At 46.0% G+C, this 17,108-nt stretch overlaps 1 protein-coding gene across 1 annotated transcript in view; it reads left to right on the forward strand.

The window, feature by feature from the left end:
• The first annotated feature begins 303 nt into the window (after nucleotides 1-303).
• ppm1e (protein phosphatase, Mg2+/Mn2+ dependent, 1E) overlaps nucleotides 304-17,108 on the forward strand; it is a 127,987-nt gene continuing 111,182 nt past the window's right edge. The window contains exon 1 of the mRNA XM_043718162.1: nucleotides 304-602. Within this exon, the coding sequence (XP_043574097.1) occupies nucleotides 421-602 (182 nt within the window). The 5' untranslated portion in view covers nucleotides 304-420. The remainder of the gene's footprint in view (nucleotides 603-17,108) is intronic.

Genomic DNA, 17,108 nt, shown 5'->3' on the forward strand with positions numbered 1-17,108 from the left:
GACCGTACAGTGTCTGAGGGCGAGACTGTACAACACTGTACATGTGCACACGCATGTGTAAGGGCGATGCACATGCTCACGCATATATGTACATTACAGTGTATGGGTGATGCTGTGGGTTAGATCGTGAACGCGCACTGTGGAAAGAGACGCAGACGCGAACGCGCATCGACGAATGCTCGTGCACGTGCTTTAGTGGATTAGAATGGGGCGCGCGGCAGTGGATGGGGCGCGTGTATGTGTGCACGGGGGGTGGGTGGGCAGAAGGTGGTGTGGCGCGCACGCCGGGGGTCGGGAGCGCGCACGCCCCCCCGATCCTGCCTCTCTCTCTCTCTCTCTCTCTTGTCTCTGTGCTCCGCTCTGCCCGGGTGAGCCGGCTGCTGCTGCGGATCCGCTCGGGGGCTCCGGGAATGCGAAGCGATGGCAGCGTCGGCCAACGAGGAGAGCGCCTTCCGCAGGTTCCTGGAGCTGCTGCTGCGCCAATTCCGGGGCCCCTTCGGCGAGGAAGACCCTGTACCCCTCCGGCCGGTCTCCAACCACATCACCGAGGAGGAGCTGGAGGGCGAGTGCTTGGACCTCTGCCTCCAGCATCTCTGCAGATAGTTAAGTACCGATCTTATTCTGACTTAACACCCACCCACATCCCAGACCCAGTGTCTGCCTCCATCCACCCATCCCTCCCTCCCTTCCCCATCTCAACCTCAACACCCTGTAAGTGCAATAAATAGCAGACACTCTACAAAGTGGGAGAGAAAGAGACAAAGTACTTGGGAATCTGAGGCTAGAAGCGGAAATTGGGCCGAATGTGATTACATTAAGTTTTTATTCCTCTTGGAAATCAGGAGGTTTTTTTTTGGGGGGGGGGGGGGGGGGGAAGGTTTGGTGTTCCTTGGAGAGAGTGGCTGAGAGCATGAAATTGACCCTGAGAACGGTCCTGGCGATTGCGAGTGAAGTGCAGTTGGAGAGGACGCATCCAGGTGGCTAAGCAAGCCGAGTGCACAAGAGACAAGGGCTGCTCTGACGAGTAAAATGTCACACGGGCAAACGGGAGTTTGACATTGAAAAGCTTCTCTGAGTAACCCCGAGAAAGGGTTCGGAGGAATTGAGGTAGCTGCGTAAACTCCCATCGAAGGAATTGCAAAGAGAACAATAAGAGAACGCAGCAGCAATATCTAAACAAAAGGCATTCTCTGTATTTACCGAAGCTTATCTGGAACACTTAAATCGGATGGGATCAGGTTTGACCCGGGCTGGGGAAGTGACCGATTAATCTGCTTTTAGCTGTTAGACAGGAAAGCCCAGGGCTATTTCTGAATATCCAGACTGCGAACCGAGGGGTTGGCAGCGGAGCTGAAGTTACCAGACACTGTCAAAGTTGCACCGCAGAATTTGTTCCTTTGTCTTACATTTTTTTTAAAAAAAGCGATGATTTCTTTTTGTCGCTGTACACCGTTAGAAACCTCAGCCGGGCGATCTGGTAAACGTTACAGCTGCTTTCTGCTCTTTTACCTGGTGGAGTCGGGGCTTGGGGGGCGGAAGCGGTGATGTTTTTGATTTGCGAAAGAATTTGAACATGTTTCTTAATAACGGGGGCTGGGGCGGAGAGAGTGCGTTGGATTTGCTCGCCCCTTGTTCTCTGAGGTATCCCTTTATTGTTGTCTGTCTGTGGAAATTGCAATTAAGTTTCATTTTGTTTCATGTATTAGGTTGCACGTTGCCTGAGGTCTGAGCCTGGTGGGGTTTTTTGGGGGTTGGTGTCGGGTAGTAGGAAACTGCTTTTCCTGTAAGCTCACGGAGAGGGATGAAGAAGTGATGCTCGCATCAACTCGCTGGCTTTGCCCGGAATGACTTGGGTTTAGTTGTGAAAATGTGGGTGTATCGGTTTACCCAGGGCAATGAACCCGGCCGGCCGTGAGGACTGAGGGTCCTGTAGCCTCCCAACACTGAGGGAGCACCTAGCTCTCAGAAACCTGCCCCCACACCCCAAAAGAGACAGGGAACAAATGATGGTGCTTCCCCGCTTATCCTGAGGGACTGTCAGGCGCGCTTCCGCGCTCCCTGCGCGCCCCCGAGTCTCCCCTTGCACACATACACGCGCTTCTCCTGGCCGCTGTTTTGTAGCTCTGCTTTGCCAGCGTATATTTTATTTCTTGCTTTTTTTAAAAATGTAAACCCAGTAACTTTTATTTTAGAGTTTCATTTAAAACGATCCCTTCCAGCCCTCGCCTCTTCCAGCTGCTTCATTTCAATTATTCAAATTTTAAGCTCACTTTGGCGAGTTCGTATTTTTTAAAATTCAAATCATTGGGGAATAGTTTTGAATGCACACTAGAAACAACTTTGAAATGTCAGGCGTAGAAATAATTTCGAAGGTGACAGCAGGTTTAAGATTCGTTATTTTCACCTTGACAACAGAATTGGTGAGGAAATGATGGTTTACTCACTGGCTAATAACCTCATTGGAGGGTTACAGCTGTGTTCGGCTCCTCTGTGAGTAAGGCACAGTCTGGACTGGTATTTATGCCTGGATATTAGCCTCCTCCTGTTTCTATCTCTCCATACGATGTCTCCTTCTACTTCAGGTATACTCTTTAACAGCTGTTTCACCTGCTGAGTTAGCTCGGATTTTGCAGTCTGATATGCAAATCCAGTTGCTGTGTACTTAAACTTTATGGAATTATCAGCCTGGGATTTTATGTCTCCAGACCAGAGATTTTGTTCTGTACAGCTTTGTGAGGTATGGCTGTTTCCCATCCCTAATTGCCCTGCAACTGAGTGGTTTGCTTTGCCACTTCAGAGGGCAGTTAACAGGGCAATCAATCACATTATTGTGGGTCTGGAGTCACGTGTAGGCTAGACCAGGTAGAGAGCAGATTTCCCTAAACCAAATGAGACTTTTATGACAATCGATGTGGTCACCATTAATGTGACTGGTTTTAATTCCAGATTTCGGAACTGAATTAAAGATTCTTGTGCCATGGTGAGATTTGAGCCCATGTTTCTAGAGTATTAACCTGGGGTCTCTGGAGGGGCATTGTCACTGTGCTGCCACCACCTCCATAGTGGGTTTAATCTCCAAAATCCTAGTCACCGAGTATTGCAATGATAGGAGCCCTGAGAGTCTTCGTATGTCCAAATTGCCCACTCAGCGTACAACAGAGCATAATAAATAAGGACAGAGTATTCCTTTCAGCCTGTCAAACCTGCTCCACAATTCAGTAAAATCAATCACAATTGGATGAGGCCTGGTCCATTTGTGGCCTCAATTCCATTTTACTGCCACCTGTCTCCCTGCAATAATCGTTGGCTGTCTGAACAGGATGGTAACTCTTATTGAAACAGAAACTCAACTGGTCTTGAGTAGCATGTGTGGATAAAGAGAATCAGAGCATGTGTCAGTTCAGATGAAACTTTAACTGTCTTTTTCTCTGTCTCTGTCTTTTTCTCTCTCTCTCTCTGTCTCTCCACAGATGCTGCCAGACTTGATTAGTAATCCCAGTATTTTCAGATTCCCTTTCAGTCTACAGTATTTTGTGTTCTGGTTGCTCTGAGACTATCCTCGGATTGAACAGCCTGCTGTGCGGAGTCTGCGTGGTGTAATGCTGGGGTTAAACATCAGCAGGGTGCACTGTATGAGGGGAGGAGCACCCAGCTTGTATTGAGCAGCAGTTTGGCAAGCTGCTCATTACTGGGTCAGGAGACACAGAAAATATTGCAAACACCTGGCAGCATCCATGGAGAGAGAAGCAAGAGTTAACGTTTCAGGTTTCATCCAAACGGGGCAAAGTTAGAAATGTATAAGGTTTTACGCAGGCACAATGAGAGGACGGAAGGTGCAAAAAGAGATGCACAAAGAGATGCACAAATTTGTGAAGGTTGTGCATAAAGTGGATAGGAAGGGCAGGTTGACCTTGACCGGGAGATCAGTGACTAGGAGGCATGGATTTAAAGTGATTAGTTGAAATATTTTAGTTAAAAAATTAGAATAGAGATGAGGAGACAATTTTTCACCCATTGGGTGGTTAGGCTTTTGCAACCCCCTGCCTGAAAAGGTAGTAGAGGCTTAATAAGAATCAAATTATTTAAAAGTCAGTACGTGTACTGTAACCTGGAGTGTTTTTAAAACTTCATTCATAGGATGTAGGTATCACTGGCCAGGACAGCAATTATTGGAGAAAATGAGGACTGCAGATGCTGGAGATCAGGGTCGAGGGTGTGGTGCTGAAAAAGCACAGCAGGTCAGGCAGCACCCAAGAAGCAGGAGAATCGATGTTTTGGGTGTAAGCCCTTCATCAGGAATTCTAATGAAGGGCTTACGCTTGAAACATTGATTCTGCTGCTCCTTGGATGCTGCCTGACATGCTGTGCTTTTCCAAGACAGCAATTATTGCCCATCCCTAATTGCCCAGAGGTCAGACCAGTTTGCTGTAGGTCTGGAGTCACATGTAGGTTTGCCTTTGTAAAGGACATTAGAGAACTAGATAGGGTTTACCAGACAATGGTTCTGTTAGTGATTGAATTGAAATGCCACTATTTGCTACGGTGGAATTTGAACCTAGGTCTCTGAATTATTAGATGAGGGATAATATCATCAGACCATCCCCTCCCTGCAGACCAAATGCTGACAAATGAGATTGATTAGGTTGGGAGGCTCATTTCTTACCTGGTGCAGACTCAAGCGCCATAATCTTTCTATGATTCTTAGAGCAAAGGGAAAAGTCTCCTATTGGATTGAAAGCAGGAGAGATTAATGACAAAAGAGGTGGCAAAAAGTGACAAAAGATGTAATTAGAGGAGGTGTTGAATGACAGAAGAATAAACAGCTGTCTCCCCGGGAAAGCAGAAAAAAAAAGAGGAAAACCGAAAGTAAGATTGGAACTTGGAAAGAAAAGGTAATTCTCAATTAGACTGCACCTGATTGTTCCGAATTGGTGCAGTACCACACTGGGGTTTCCCACTGAGTACAGCTCTGGTGTTCATGTTGCAATCAAGCTCAGGATGATACCAGAACATAAAGGATCCCTTCAGGAAAGGTGAAACAGTCTGGGGCTCATTTCCAAAGAACCAGAAGTCTGAGAGGAGTCCTGATTGAAGGTTTTAAAACTGTATGGGGGCTTGTAAGTGGAAACCAAGACAAGTCACTAATAATAAAAGCTAGTCAACAATAAGTACCGTAGTGTATTCAGGAGAAACGTCTCTGTCCTGAAAGACATTAGAATGTGGAACTCAGTACTGCAGGACCCACAATCCCCAAAGGCAAGTGCCATACATCCTTCTGCACATTGATGTTTCATGAGTTCTGGTTGGTTGGATGCTGGGATTCTCACTGGCTCCTTCCACTGTTGGGCCTCCATCAGGGCCTGTCAATGCTCAAAATAGCTGGTACTTTTGCAGACTCTTCTCCAGATTGGACCATCTCCCCACAAGTCAGGAGAACATTGCAGGTTAACCTAAGGGAACATTAGCTAAACACTGGATGGAGCAAAGGATGGAGTTTCTGATAGGGGGGAGAGGAGAGTCATGTGGAATGTAGACACTAGCATGGACTAGTTGGGCCAAATGGCTAGTTCTATGCAAATAATTCAGTCTGATATGCAAATTGCCTTACATGCATACTGTTCATGCTTTGACTAATTTGTATTTGTTAGTGTCAGATGGGATTCTATGCATTTATCAGACAGTGCTATTCTTTCAAATACACTAGTGCACTGTTGGTCAGCATGTTTCTTTTTTATTAATTAAACAGATCTCATCTTATTTTAGTGTCTCCCTTCATTTGGAAACTCACGACTCTGTACCTTGCAGAGGCTGCACCTCCCCGTCTTTGTGCTAGAGGGCAGTGTGGGGCTGAGCCAGACAAGGAGTGCCGGCTGGTGGTGTGGGCTCATTGATTGTCCAGCAAGATGTGGGAGGGATCGACCCATTGTTCTTTATAAAGACCTGTTGCATTTCAGTTGCAATATTTCCCACAACCTGTTGCACCATCCCTCAACAATCTACACGAGATTTTCCACTTTGTGGGTTGAATTCTCTTTCTAGAGGGGAAGCTGAAATGTTGACTTCTAACATTTCAGTTCACAAGAGTGACTTGTGTGTGTGTTGTGCATAGGACCTAGAACACTACAGCATAGAAACGGGCCCACGATGTTGTGCCAAACATGACACCAAATTAAATGAATCCCTTCTCCCTGTCCTTGGTCCAGACCCCTCCATTCCTTGCATTTTCATGTGCCCTTGGTGTATCTGCCAACCCAACTTGCCCCTCACATCTCCTTGGAAATTTGCCCTTCTCACCTTAGTGTTAGCATATTTTAAATGACAGTCACAGGAATGAGCCTTGGATCAATGTGACCCTCCCCCAGTGCAATACTGAGGGATTGTCACATTGTTAGCAACACCAACTGTTGAGATGGTAAATTGAGGCTCTGTCTACCTTAATCATGGAGACAGAAAAGATTCTGTGGTACTCGTTCAAAGGAGAGCAGGGAGTTCTGCCACATGTCCTCCAGAATAGATTACCTGCTTGTTATCTTGTAACAAATCTGTCACAAATTGGCTAATAACTGCACTTTGTTAGCAAAATGTGCAAAGGGGGCCCACTCCAGTAATTTTTCAAGGCAAGTCAGAGAGATAGTTTCACATTTCTACAGCACCTTTTGCACCCTCAAAACATCCCAGAACGGTTTCCAGTCAATGAAGTATTATGATGGGATGTAATCGCTGTTGTAACATGTAGGAAGTTATATCCACCCAAGAGAGTGGAGAGCATTTCTCAGTAAAGAGCCGCATCGTTGGCAGTGCTGCACTCCCTCAACACTGGCTGGCCAGAATTGCAACCTGCTGGGCCAGAACTTGGACCTGGAGTCCCCTGCCTCTGCAACAAGCCTTTAAAACAGAAAGACTAGAATGATGCCGAGCAAAGTATCTGTTCCTCTCCCTGACCAGGGCTACTGGCCATTGGTTGATACTCCACTGCCTGGAATGAGCAGGCACCGTGCCTTTGGGGTTTATGACCTACCATCTATAACAGATGGATCCATTTGAGGTTAACCTATCTGGGTAGTTGTCACTGAATCAGAGCTGCTCACCCATCTCTGTGGCTGAACTCTAAGCAAGGGCTCGAGTAAGTCAGGAGCATGAGGAGAATATCAGTGCCGGGATTGTTCCGTGTCTTCATGTAGAAATGGTTTGCCATCTCTTGAAGGGAAACTGAGAGGAAGGTCCTAACTCACCTCTCTGGGCCTCCTCCATTTGCACCTTCAATAATTCTGCCCATGTTTCATGCTTTACTGGAAGAACAGAAATTTCTGCAATTTAATATTGGGAAGGCTAAAGCCAGAGCTAGGGAGGGAGTTCCAGGTTTTTGACCCAGCTGTAAGAAAGGAGCGATGATATATGACAAAGTCAGGATAGTGAGTGGCTTGGAGGGGAACTTGTTCCCATGTATCTGCTGTCTTTGCCCCTCTAGATGGTACAGGTCACAGGCTGGAAGGAGCCTTGGTGAATTTCTGCAGTACAGAAATTTCTGTAGATGGTATGTAGTGTGGTCTGGGCATCAATGGTGAAGAGAGTGAATGCAGTGCCAATCAAATGGGCTGCTTTGCCCTGGATGGTGTCAAGCTTCTCAAGTGTTGTTGGAGCTGCACTCATCCAGGCAAGTGGGGAGTATTCCATAACACTCCTGCCTTGTGCCTTGCAGATGGTGGACAGGCTTTGCGGATTCAGGAGGTAAGTTACTCACTGAGGTATTCCTAGCCTCTGACCTGCTGTTGTATCCACTATGTATTTATATGGCTGTGCTGATAAGCCTTCTGGTCAATGTTAAACCTCCCCACCCCAACACACTGAGAAATTTAGTGATTGGATGCAAATTATTTGGGATTTCATTCCAAACTTCAGTGATTAATGACATTAGTTCATAAGGATTAGTCCATGTGGATTAGTTCATAAGTCTGCAAACATCGCTTGGTTAAAGGCAGAGGGAGTTTCTGTTCTTAGACATATCACACGTTTAAATGATCTGAGCAATAACCTGCAAATTCCACGCCCTCAGAGGTTAGAATGTTGTCACTGTCATAGGAAGCCAAACAGCTGATTTATGTGCAGAAAGCTTCCACAAATGGCAGAAGCATCAATCAGTGCACTATCTGCTTTGAGAATTAGTTAAGGGACAATTGCTGGAAAGGGCAATAAGTCCTGCCCAAGCTTGCTTCTTTGAAACAGTAGCCACGGGATCCATGTGAGAGGGCCTTGCTTTGCTACTTTTCTCCTGGGTGTGTCATGCATGACAATGTACTCAAATATCTGAAAAGGTGCTTTAGCCCACAATCTGTTGGCTCAGGACCAGTTCTCCCTAATTCCCAAGAGCCCTTGGGCGTGGTGTTGCCAACTCTTCCTGGGTGCACTTGTTGAGTTTTTATGACACTACCTTCCTACCCCAACCAGTCAAACAACATTTTAAAACCATAGAATAGAAAGGTAACAAATGAGGCCATTTGGCCCATCAGATCTTTGCTAACTCTTTCTTACCACAGTCAGCTCCCCCACCCATGCAATCTTTGCTCTTTCAAGTATTTATATCCAATTCTCATTTGAGGGTGACTTGAATATGTACCACAGTGCATTGGAGATCCCAACCACTCATTTCTCATCCTGTTGCCACTTCACCTCAAATCTGTGTCCCTCTGGCTATTAACCCCTCAGCCTTGGGAAGGAATTTCTTTTCATTACTGCTTCTGTCCCCTTCTTGATTTCAAACCCTCGATCAAATCATTTCCCCCATTTCAGTGACCAATGAACACAAGTATGTGAGGAAACCATTAGGAGGTCTAGTAGCGCAGTGGGTAGTGTCCCTATCTCTGCACCAGAACCTCCAAGTTCACATCTCTTTTAGAAAAAGCATCTTATTGTTGCCAAAGAGGTTGATTGACGCGTTGTAAGTCCTTTTGATGGGTCCACGGTAGGTGGTGACTGTGGAAGTGTGTCCTGCTCAGCCAGAACCATGGAATGCAGTCGCCTCCCCATGTTAAAGGACTCCTTGTGCCAGCTCTTCCTGTGAACAAGCATTACTTCTGTTCCAAGGGACTGAGACACATGCAGAAACCACACATCCTGTGACCTTTCTGCTGGCTGTAGCTTGAAATCTTCTGGAGACACCAGGGATTATCTTTGATGAATTAGCAACCCCTCCTCAAACCCCTCTCAAAAGTTCAAGCACAGTGTGGTAGATATGGTGCACTGTGTGTATGATCTACCAATCACAGGCACCTGTGTACCCTTACCTTAATCCTTACCCTAACCTTATCCTAACCCTAACCCTTACCATAACCTTATCTTAACCCTTACCCTAACCTAATCCTAATCCTAACCCTTACTCTAACCCTAATCCTAAACCTAACCCTGACCATTACCCTGACCCTAACCTAATCCTAACCCTAACGCTAACCCTTAACCTAACTCTAACCCTTAGCCTTACTTTTACCCTTCCTAAACCTTAGCCTTACCAAACCCTAACCCTTACCCTAATCCTATTCCTAACTCTAACCTAATCCCAACCCAACCCTTACCCTCACCTTAATCCTTATCCCTACCCTAAACCTTACCTTATCCCTAACCTTAATCCTAATCATAAAGGGCTAAAGACCGGAAAAGCCTCTCAAAGTACCATTTTGTTTTCTCCTTCACTGAGAAGCTGTAATAGGAGAATAAAAGAGACTGATGGTGCAGATTGTCCATTCGTGGTGTCTTCAGGAATTTGAGATGAATCATCAGAAAGCTAACACTAAGCTGAGCGGCTGTTTAAGAACATATGGAGTAAAAGCAAGAGTTGGCCATAATGTCCTTTGAGGCCCCTCTGCCATTCACCTTACCACATGCCTTAGCCTCTAGCTATACAGAACCGCTTGGTTCCTTATGGCTCCTTATGTATCCCTGTGGCCTTGGGCTTTATTTTCTTCAAGTGTCTAACCAATTTCTTTTGAAATCATCGCCTTGGTGCCAAGCCTGTTGTATAGGCAGTGAGTTCTGGGTCATTATCACTTGCTGCGTTAATGTGTTCTTCCTCACGGCCGCTCACACCCAAGATTTTAAACCCTCTAGTGCTTGTGAACTCCTTTTCTTTGTCCATCTTATTCAAATTTTGTACACCTCCTGCACCTTCCATCAGCCTCCTTTACTCCAAGAAAAAAACCCCCCAGCTTCTGTAATTGTACCTTGCCTGGAAATGTATTTTCTGACATCCTCAGAATGGGCTCTCTGGATGGAACCCAAGTCTTGTGCAGGAGCACGATCCCCTGCTTTGGAACATTGGAAAGTTCAAAATCTCAAGGTCACTATCATAGTTTGTCACACAAAAAACCAGGCCATCCATTCCCTTGAGTGTATTCCGTCGTGACAGACATTATCTATACTCTAGCTACATGCTTCTCTTCTCAATTATTTGTTTCACTGCTGTTGGCCCAAGTTCCTAGCTCTTGACAGATGCTGCTAATTCTTAGTCACTGACACAAAGCTTTGGAGACAGCTTGAGAAAGAGCACAAGGCTTTCCTACATGACACAGTCTCTCGATGTATATTCAAGCCTGTTCTTCATTTGAGCTGAAGACGTTTTGTATGGCCAGGCTGTTGGACCATTGGGTGTTCCGGAACTGAGCCCAGTTCTGCGCCTTCACTTGGGAATCACTAGGGAGCAGTCAAGAGTGGGAACTCTTTTTATTTTACAATAATTTTGTGAGGTGTGGGTATCACTGGCCTGGCCAGTATTTAATGTCCGTCCCTAATTGTCCTTGAACTGAGAGGCTAGCTCAGCCATTTCAGAGGGCAGTGAAGATTCAGCCACATTGTTGTGGGTCTGGAGTCACGTATCGGCCAGGCTGGGTCAGGACAAACATTTCCCTCCCCTCCAGGACATTAGGGAACCAGATGGAAATTTGCTCCAGATTTTGGATACTCTCAGTAATGGGAATAGAGTGAAATTGTGCTGGGTCCGAGTCAGAAAAGCAGAGTCTCTGATGGTGTCAGCTGTTGCCAATGGTACATTAACAAATTCAGCCAAGTGACAGTGATGGTAAGTCATAGCTGCAGACTGCTAACTGAGTTGGAGCGTGCCATGATGAGGAATCATGGGCAAGCCATCATTCAGTGTCGAGATCTCTGTGTGACACGCTGCAAGTATGGTCAAGAAGGTGGATAGCTCTGAGGAGACCCAGCACTGCCCGCCCGCTGTTTACATAAAGGACTTCACACTGCAGCATGACAACTCAGTAAAGGCCATTCAGTCCCTCAAGCCTGTTCCATCATTCAGTGACCTCATGGCTGATTCTGGCTAAACTCTGTTTACCTTCGGCTCATATTCCTTTGTCCCTTGTTTAACATAAAAATTACGTATCTCTGATTTAAAATTAACAACTGATCTAGCCCCCAAATGCCATTTGTGGAAGAGAGTTCCAAACATCTACCACCCTTTGAGTGTTGAAGTGCTACCTAACATCTCTCCTGAACAAACTGGCCCTAATCCTCACACTATGCCCCTAGTTCTAGAATCCCCGACTAATGGAAATATTTTACCTTTATCTACCCTGTCTTTTCCTGTTAATATCTTGAAGACTTCGATTGGATCATCCCTTAACCTTCTAGCTTCTAAGAAAATAGGTCAAATTATTTAATTTCTCCTCATGAATTAACCCCTTAAGTCCTGGTATCATTCTTGTAAACCTATGTTGTACTCCCTCCAAGGCCAGTCTATCTTTCCTAAGGTGTGGTGGCCAAATCAGCTCACAGTCTCCATGTGGGTTTTAACCGGGATTTTGTATAATTGCTGCATAGCTTCTGCACCCTTTTACTTTGGTTCTCTAGATGTAAAGAGAAGATGACTTGAGTTTTTCCAGAACTAATTCCCATAACTTTTCAGTGGCTTTTGCTGTACAAGGTAAGGCCAGTGTAAGAGGCTGAACAAGTTGAAAAATAAAAACATTTTTCACATATTTAATGTCATTGCTTTTTTTTTTGACACAGCTTGTGTTTGTCCACAAAACTGGGCTGGATGGGGGCTTCCTTATTCTTTTGAAGCCCTGCATATCACACCTTTGTGGGCAGGCTCCCTGTGATTTGACCAATCTTGGTTTGATTGTAGTTTTTAATTCCATGTTTGAGGGAGGGGGAGGACAAGATGGATTGCTTTTTAAAAGAGCTAACAAAGGTGAATGGTCACCTCTAGCAACGTAGGATTCTGAAATTTAACGTAGGATTCTGGGATTTAATGTAAGATTCTGTGATTTTTTTTTAAGTGATGTGATGCTAGAGAGTTGGAGCAAGACAGAAAGAGAATGAGTAACTGACACAGAGCCAAGGCAGAGTCCATTAGAAATGAAAAGGAGCCAGAGAGACAGCTTAGCACCAGGAAGTGAGAAAGTAGCAGATGGTGATACAGTCACAAAAGGACAAATGAGAGTCGGGGGCAAATGGGAAAACAAGGCAGTGGGAGATGGCAAGAAATAGCTTCTCCTATAGGGAGCTCCCTCCTGCCCCACTTTGAAGACCAGATCGATATTTGTCCCAATGCCACTTGAAAACCGATTGTACGGCTATTACCTCCTGCGGGTTACTGCGTTTTCTCACAGTATGTAGGTCACAGCGAGCATTTGGGAAGAGAAATCGTCTGCTAGCTTTTCTCACAAACAGATTATGTAGTCTGAGTAACAAACTTTTACTGCAGTTATACAGGACATTGCTGAGGCCATTCCTGCTGTACTGAGCCTGAGACGTGTGGAAGGACAAAGCTGTCCTGAAGGGAGTGCAACAGAGGTTCTGGGAAGAGGCTAAGGGGCTGGGAAAGGTCCCATGAGAAGAAGTTGAGGCAATCAGGTCATTATCCCCTGGAGTTCAGCAGAATGTGAGGGAGAGTCTCATTGAAACACTTAGAACTCTTAAAGGGAGCTGTTGAGAAGGTTCCCCCCACCGATCTTGGCTGGGAGTTCGAGAATGTGGAGAATAGTCTCAGGGTAAAGGGTCAGTCATTTAAGACTGAAATAAGGAGAAATTTATTCACACAAAGAATTCTAAATCTTCAGAATTCTCGAAAGAGCTGTGGATGCTCAGTCGCTGAGTGTATTTAAGGCTGAGATTGGTACGATTTTTGGGTATTAAGGATGTCAAGAGATGTGGGGATTGTGTGGAAAGATGGGTTTGAGGTAGAAGGTCAGCCATGATGCTATGGAATGACAGAGGAGGATTGAAGGGCTGAAAGTCCTCCTGCTCCAGTTTCCCTACATTTTTATGTAATGTCTATACTCATTGCCATGAATTCACCCTGAAAGATATTTCTGAGAGGGACTTGAACTGGACCTATTATCATTTTATCAGATACAATTCCCTTTTGGTGGATCAGAGGTAAACCTGGTAGATCCCAGATGCTAGGGAAATGTGAAACTGGCTGGTCGTGACCAACCCGCCACCCCTCCCTACAGCTCCCTGTCTCTGTCCTTCTTCTGTTTCTCCATCTCTGCTGTCCCAGCTGAGAACTTGCTGAGCTACGGTGTGCTGCTGGATGAGGGAGTCTGAATGAGGACCACCCCCCACACCCCCACTCCCACCCCCAGTACCTTGCCCTACCCTTCCATTCCTCATAGGCAGGTTATCCGACTGTGAAAGCCATTGTAACCGCCTACTCCCAGCAACACTCAGCTGTGGATCTCACGCTGACTGGATGCCCAGAGGCGCAGAGTGGCATGGGGTTAGTCTGTCTCCATCTGTTTCAGTTCCAGGGATGAGAGCGCGCTTTGCTTGCATAGGATTTGAATCTTCCTCCAAACACAGCTCTCAATTTTACACCGCTTAGCTCCAACCAGGCACAGGTGTGAAACCACGGCTGGGTAGGTAATGCCCTTGCCCCTGAGGCAGAAGGTCATAGGTTCAAGTCCCACCTCGGAGACGATAACACTCCAGTCGGTGCAAGGCGGGGGTGGAGGGGATGCCTGTCTCTGAGGTCCTGCTCCTCAGATTGAGACATTTGACCAAGGTCACCTTGGATCTCTTTATTGGAGATGTTCTGAGTGGTTCACACTCCAGGTGGGGGTGGGGGACCAAAAACAGATGATCTGGCCAGTATTAACACTTCTGAGATCTTGCTGTGCACACAGTGGCTGCTTTTAAATTACATCACTACAATGACTACACTTTGAAGAGCTTTTTTAAAAAAAAAACATTTTCTCGTGGAACAAAGGCGTTACTGGCTGGGCCCAGCATTTATTGCCCCGTCCCTAGTTGCCCCTTTAGAAGGTGGTGGGGAGTTGGTTTCTTGAAACATTGCATTGACTGTAAAAACACTCAGACTGTCCTGAGAATGTAAAGAGGTGGCTTTTGGGTGAGAATTGAGAGAGGCAGGATGGGTCTGATGGAGATGTCAGCCGGAGATTCTCACTGAGGAATGGGGAAGGGCTTGGTGGCTGGTGTCCAGAACTGGTGAACAGAGTGGAAGATGGTTATCTGGTCTGTGTGTGTGTGTGAGTGTGTGTGACTTCCTGTGTCTGTATATGTCATTGTGTCACTGTCTTGTGATCAGATTTTGCATTTCTTTTTGGTTACATTGATGCAACATATTTTGAATTTGTGTCTGTTGCTCAGCAACGGGCTGTAATTTGCTTAAAGGAGGCTCGGTGTAGCCTGAAGTGAGATACAATCTCGTGGGTGGACTGGGTGTGGACATCTGCTTTGTGTAACACATGGGTTGGTGTTGAGATGGGGGAGAAGGGTACAGGGATAGACATGGCTGAGGACTGGCAGAAGGGGAAGTCTTATAACATAGATGTGAAGAGATTGTTAGCGAGCAGAATAATCACTGATAAATCTAACTGGACACAGCTCCCCAAACTTGGAATCCAATCTGACCGCATTTTGAAGAGCCAGACTTTGTAATAAGCCCAGAATGAAAAAGCTGGGAGTGGGGTAATTCTGGGAGTTATTGAGTGGGGTGAGGAGGGGTAGGATTGTAAACCACAGGATTGTATTTTTTAACAAAGTAATACGCTTACCTTCCCACAGGAACTTTCTTACAGCAGCCATGAGGCCCTCAATGATCTGTCTGACAGACAACACCCACAGAGTGAAGTGGCAACGCTTAAAGGGCAATAGGAGCTGTGTAGAACTAGTCACAAACCTTGCTATGTTACAGCCCCCCAACCCAATGGGAGGGGTGGTGGTCATGACATCCAGTTTTGGGAAGCCCTGCAGATTGAGAGAACGGTTACAGAGCAGATAGAGGTCTTTCAGCCCATCGTGTTTGTGCTAGCTGTCCACGTGGCTTACACATGTTTCTTGAGGAGCAACCTCTTCACCCAAAAAGGGTTGTGATTCTGTGGAATTCCCTGCCCAGTGAAGCAGGAGAGTTGAGGCTGCCTCATTGAATGTTTTTAAGGAAGAGATAGGTAGATTTTCGAACAATAAAGGTATTAAGGGGTATGGTGAGAGGGCGGGTAAGTGGAGCTAGATCCAAGAAAAGGTCAGCCATGATCTTATTGAATGGTGGAGCAGGCTCGAGGGGCCAGACGGCCTACTCCTGCTCCTAGTTCCTATGGTTCTCCTGATAACCCTACACATCATCCCTGTCCAGGTAACTATCTAATTCCCATTGAACTTGCCTCCACACCACTTTCAGGCAGAAACAGGGAATATGGAATCCAGTTGGGATTCAACGCTGTTGGGAATTCAGGACAGATTTTCTTTCATCTTGAGAGTGGTGTAAGTGTAGAGTGTACGATCACGGGGAGTGGTGGAGATTGATAATATTGATGCCTTTAAGGGTAAACACAGGAGTGAGACAGGAACGTGATGTTAGTTAAGAATGGAGACAGAAAGCTTGTTAAGGAGCAGAAACTCCATCATTATTTTCCTCTCCGTTCTTTCCTGGATGTGGGATCAGCATTTGATGCCTATCACTAATTGCCCTTGAACTGGGTGACTTGCTCAGCCATCTCAGAGTCAGCCACTTGCTTTGGGTCTGGTGTGACATGTTGGCCAGGCGGCAGCTTTCCTTCCTTAAAGGGCATTAGTGAACCAGATGGTTTTTCTTCAAACAACAAGCAATGATCATCGTCATAGTTACCGCTCGCTTTGTATTCCGGATTTATTCATTCAATTCAAATTCCACCAGCTGCTATAGGATTCAGATTCACGTCCTCCAGATTACTCATCCAGTGATCTAACTATTTCACCGATGTCTCCTCCTTTTGACTTAGCATATTCCTGTTGGGCCGAATGATCTGTTCCTATGTTGTAAGCGCTGTGTCATTCCTGTGCATCACAACCCTCTGTGTTTTAATGAAAGGTTTTTCCTGCTTGCAGTCCTCACGTTTAACCTTAAAGCTACACCTGTCCTGTTCTAGAGTCCTCACCTCTGGAGAGAGCCAGTTTTTATCTTCCCTTGCCATCCCATTATGGGGGATACATCAATTCACAGCAGCAAAGACCATCTCTCTGTGTATATTATCTAACTCCCAATTCCAGACTTAGTCACTCCTGATCCCTCTGCAGCTGTGTGCCTCAGCAAGTCATGTTCTTGTAACTGTGTCAGCACGTTAAGGGTTCAAGTCTAACCACAGACACTCAGGACCACAAAACCTAGCCCGATACTCCAGTCCAGTACTGAGGGAGTGCCGCACTGTTGGAGGTGCTTGTTTTGAATACAACCTTAGCCTGAGACCCTGTCTTCTCTTCCCAACACCCTCCCCCCTCCAAAAGGGATGTAAAAGATTCCATAGCACTGGAAGGGCAAGAGATATCTCCCGAATACCTTTGGCCAGTATTTATTCCCCTAACAGTATCCCTAAAAACAGATTACGTCGTCATTATCTTCTTTCAATTGGTAGGCACTTGCCGGCTGTCACATTTCTAACATTTATCTGGTGTAGTCATTGTTCTAACATTTTTCACTGGCTGTAAAGCACCTGGGATGTTCTGAAGTTGTGAAAGGTGCTACATAAATGCACGTTTTCCCTCTCTCAATTCAATGTGTGAATCACAGCTCGATGCTACCACCTGATGTGAAAAAGTGGGAAAGCTTCCATTGGGGGAGATTGTGGAACTATTGCCCCCCCCCCCCCCCCCCCCCCCCCCCC

Source organism: Chiloscyllium plagiosum, chromosome 28, assembly GCF_004010195.1.
Source record: "Chiloscyllium plagiosum isolate BGI_BamShark_2017 chromosome 28, ASM401019v2, whole genome shotgun sequence".
NCBI classification, from domain to species: domain Eukaryota; kingdom Metazoa; phylum Chordata; class Chondrichthyes; order Orectolobiformes; family Hemiscylliidae; genus Chiloscyllium; species Chiloscyllium plagiosum.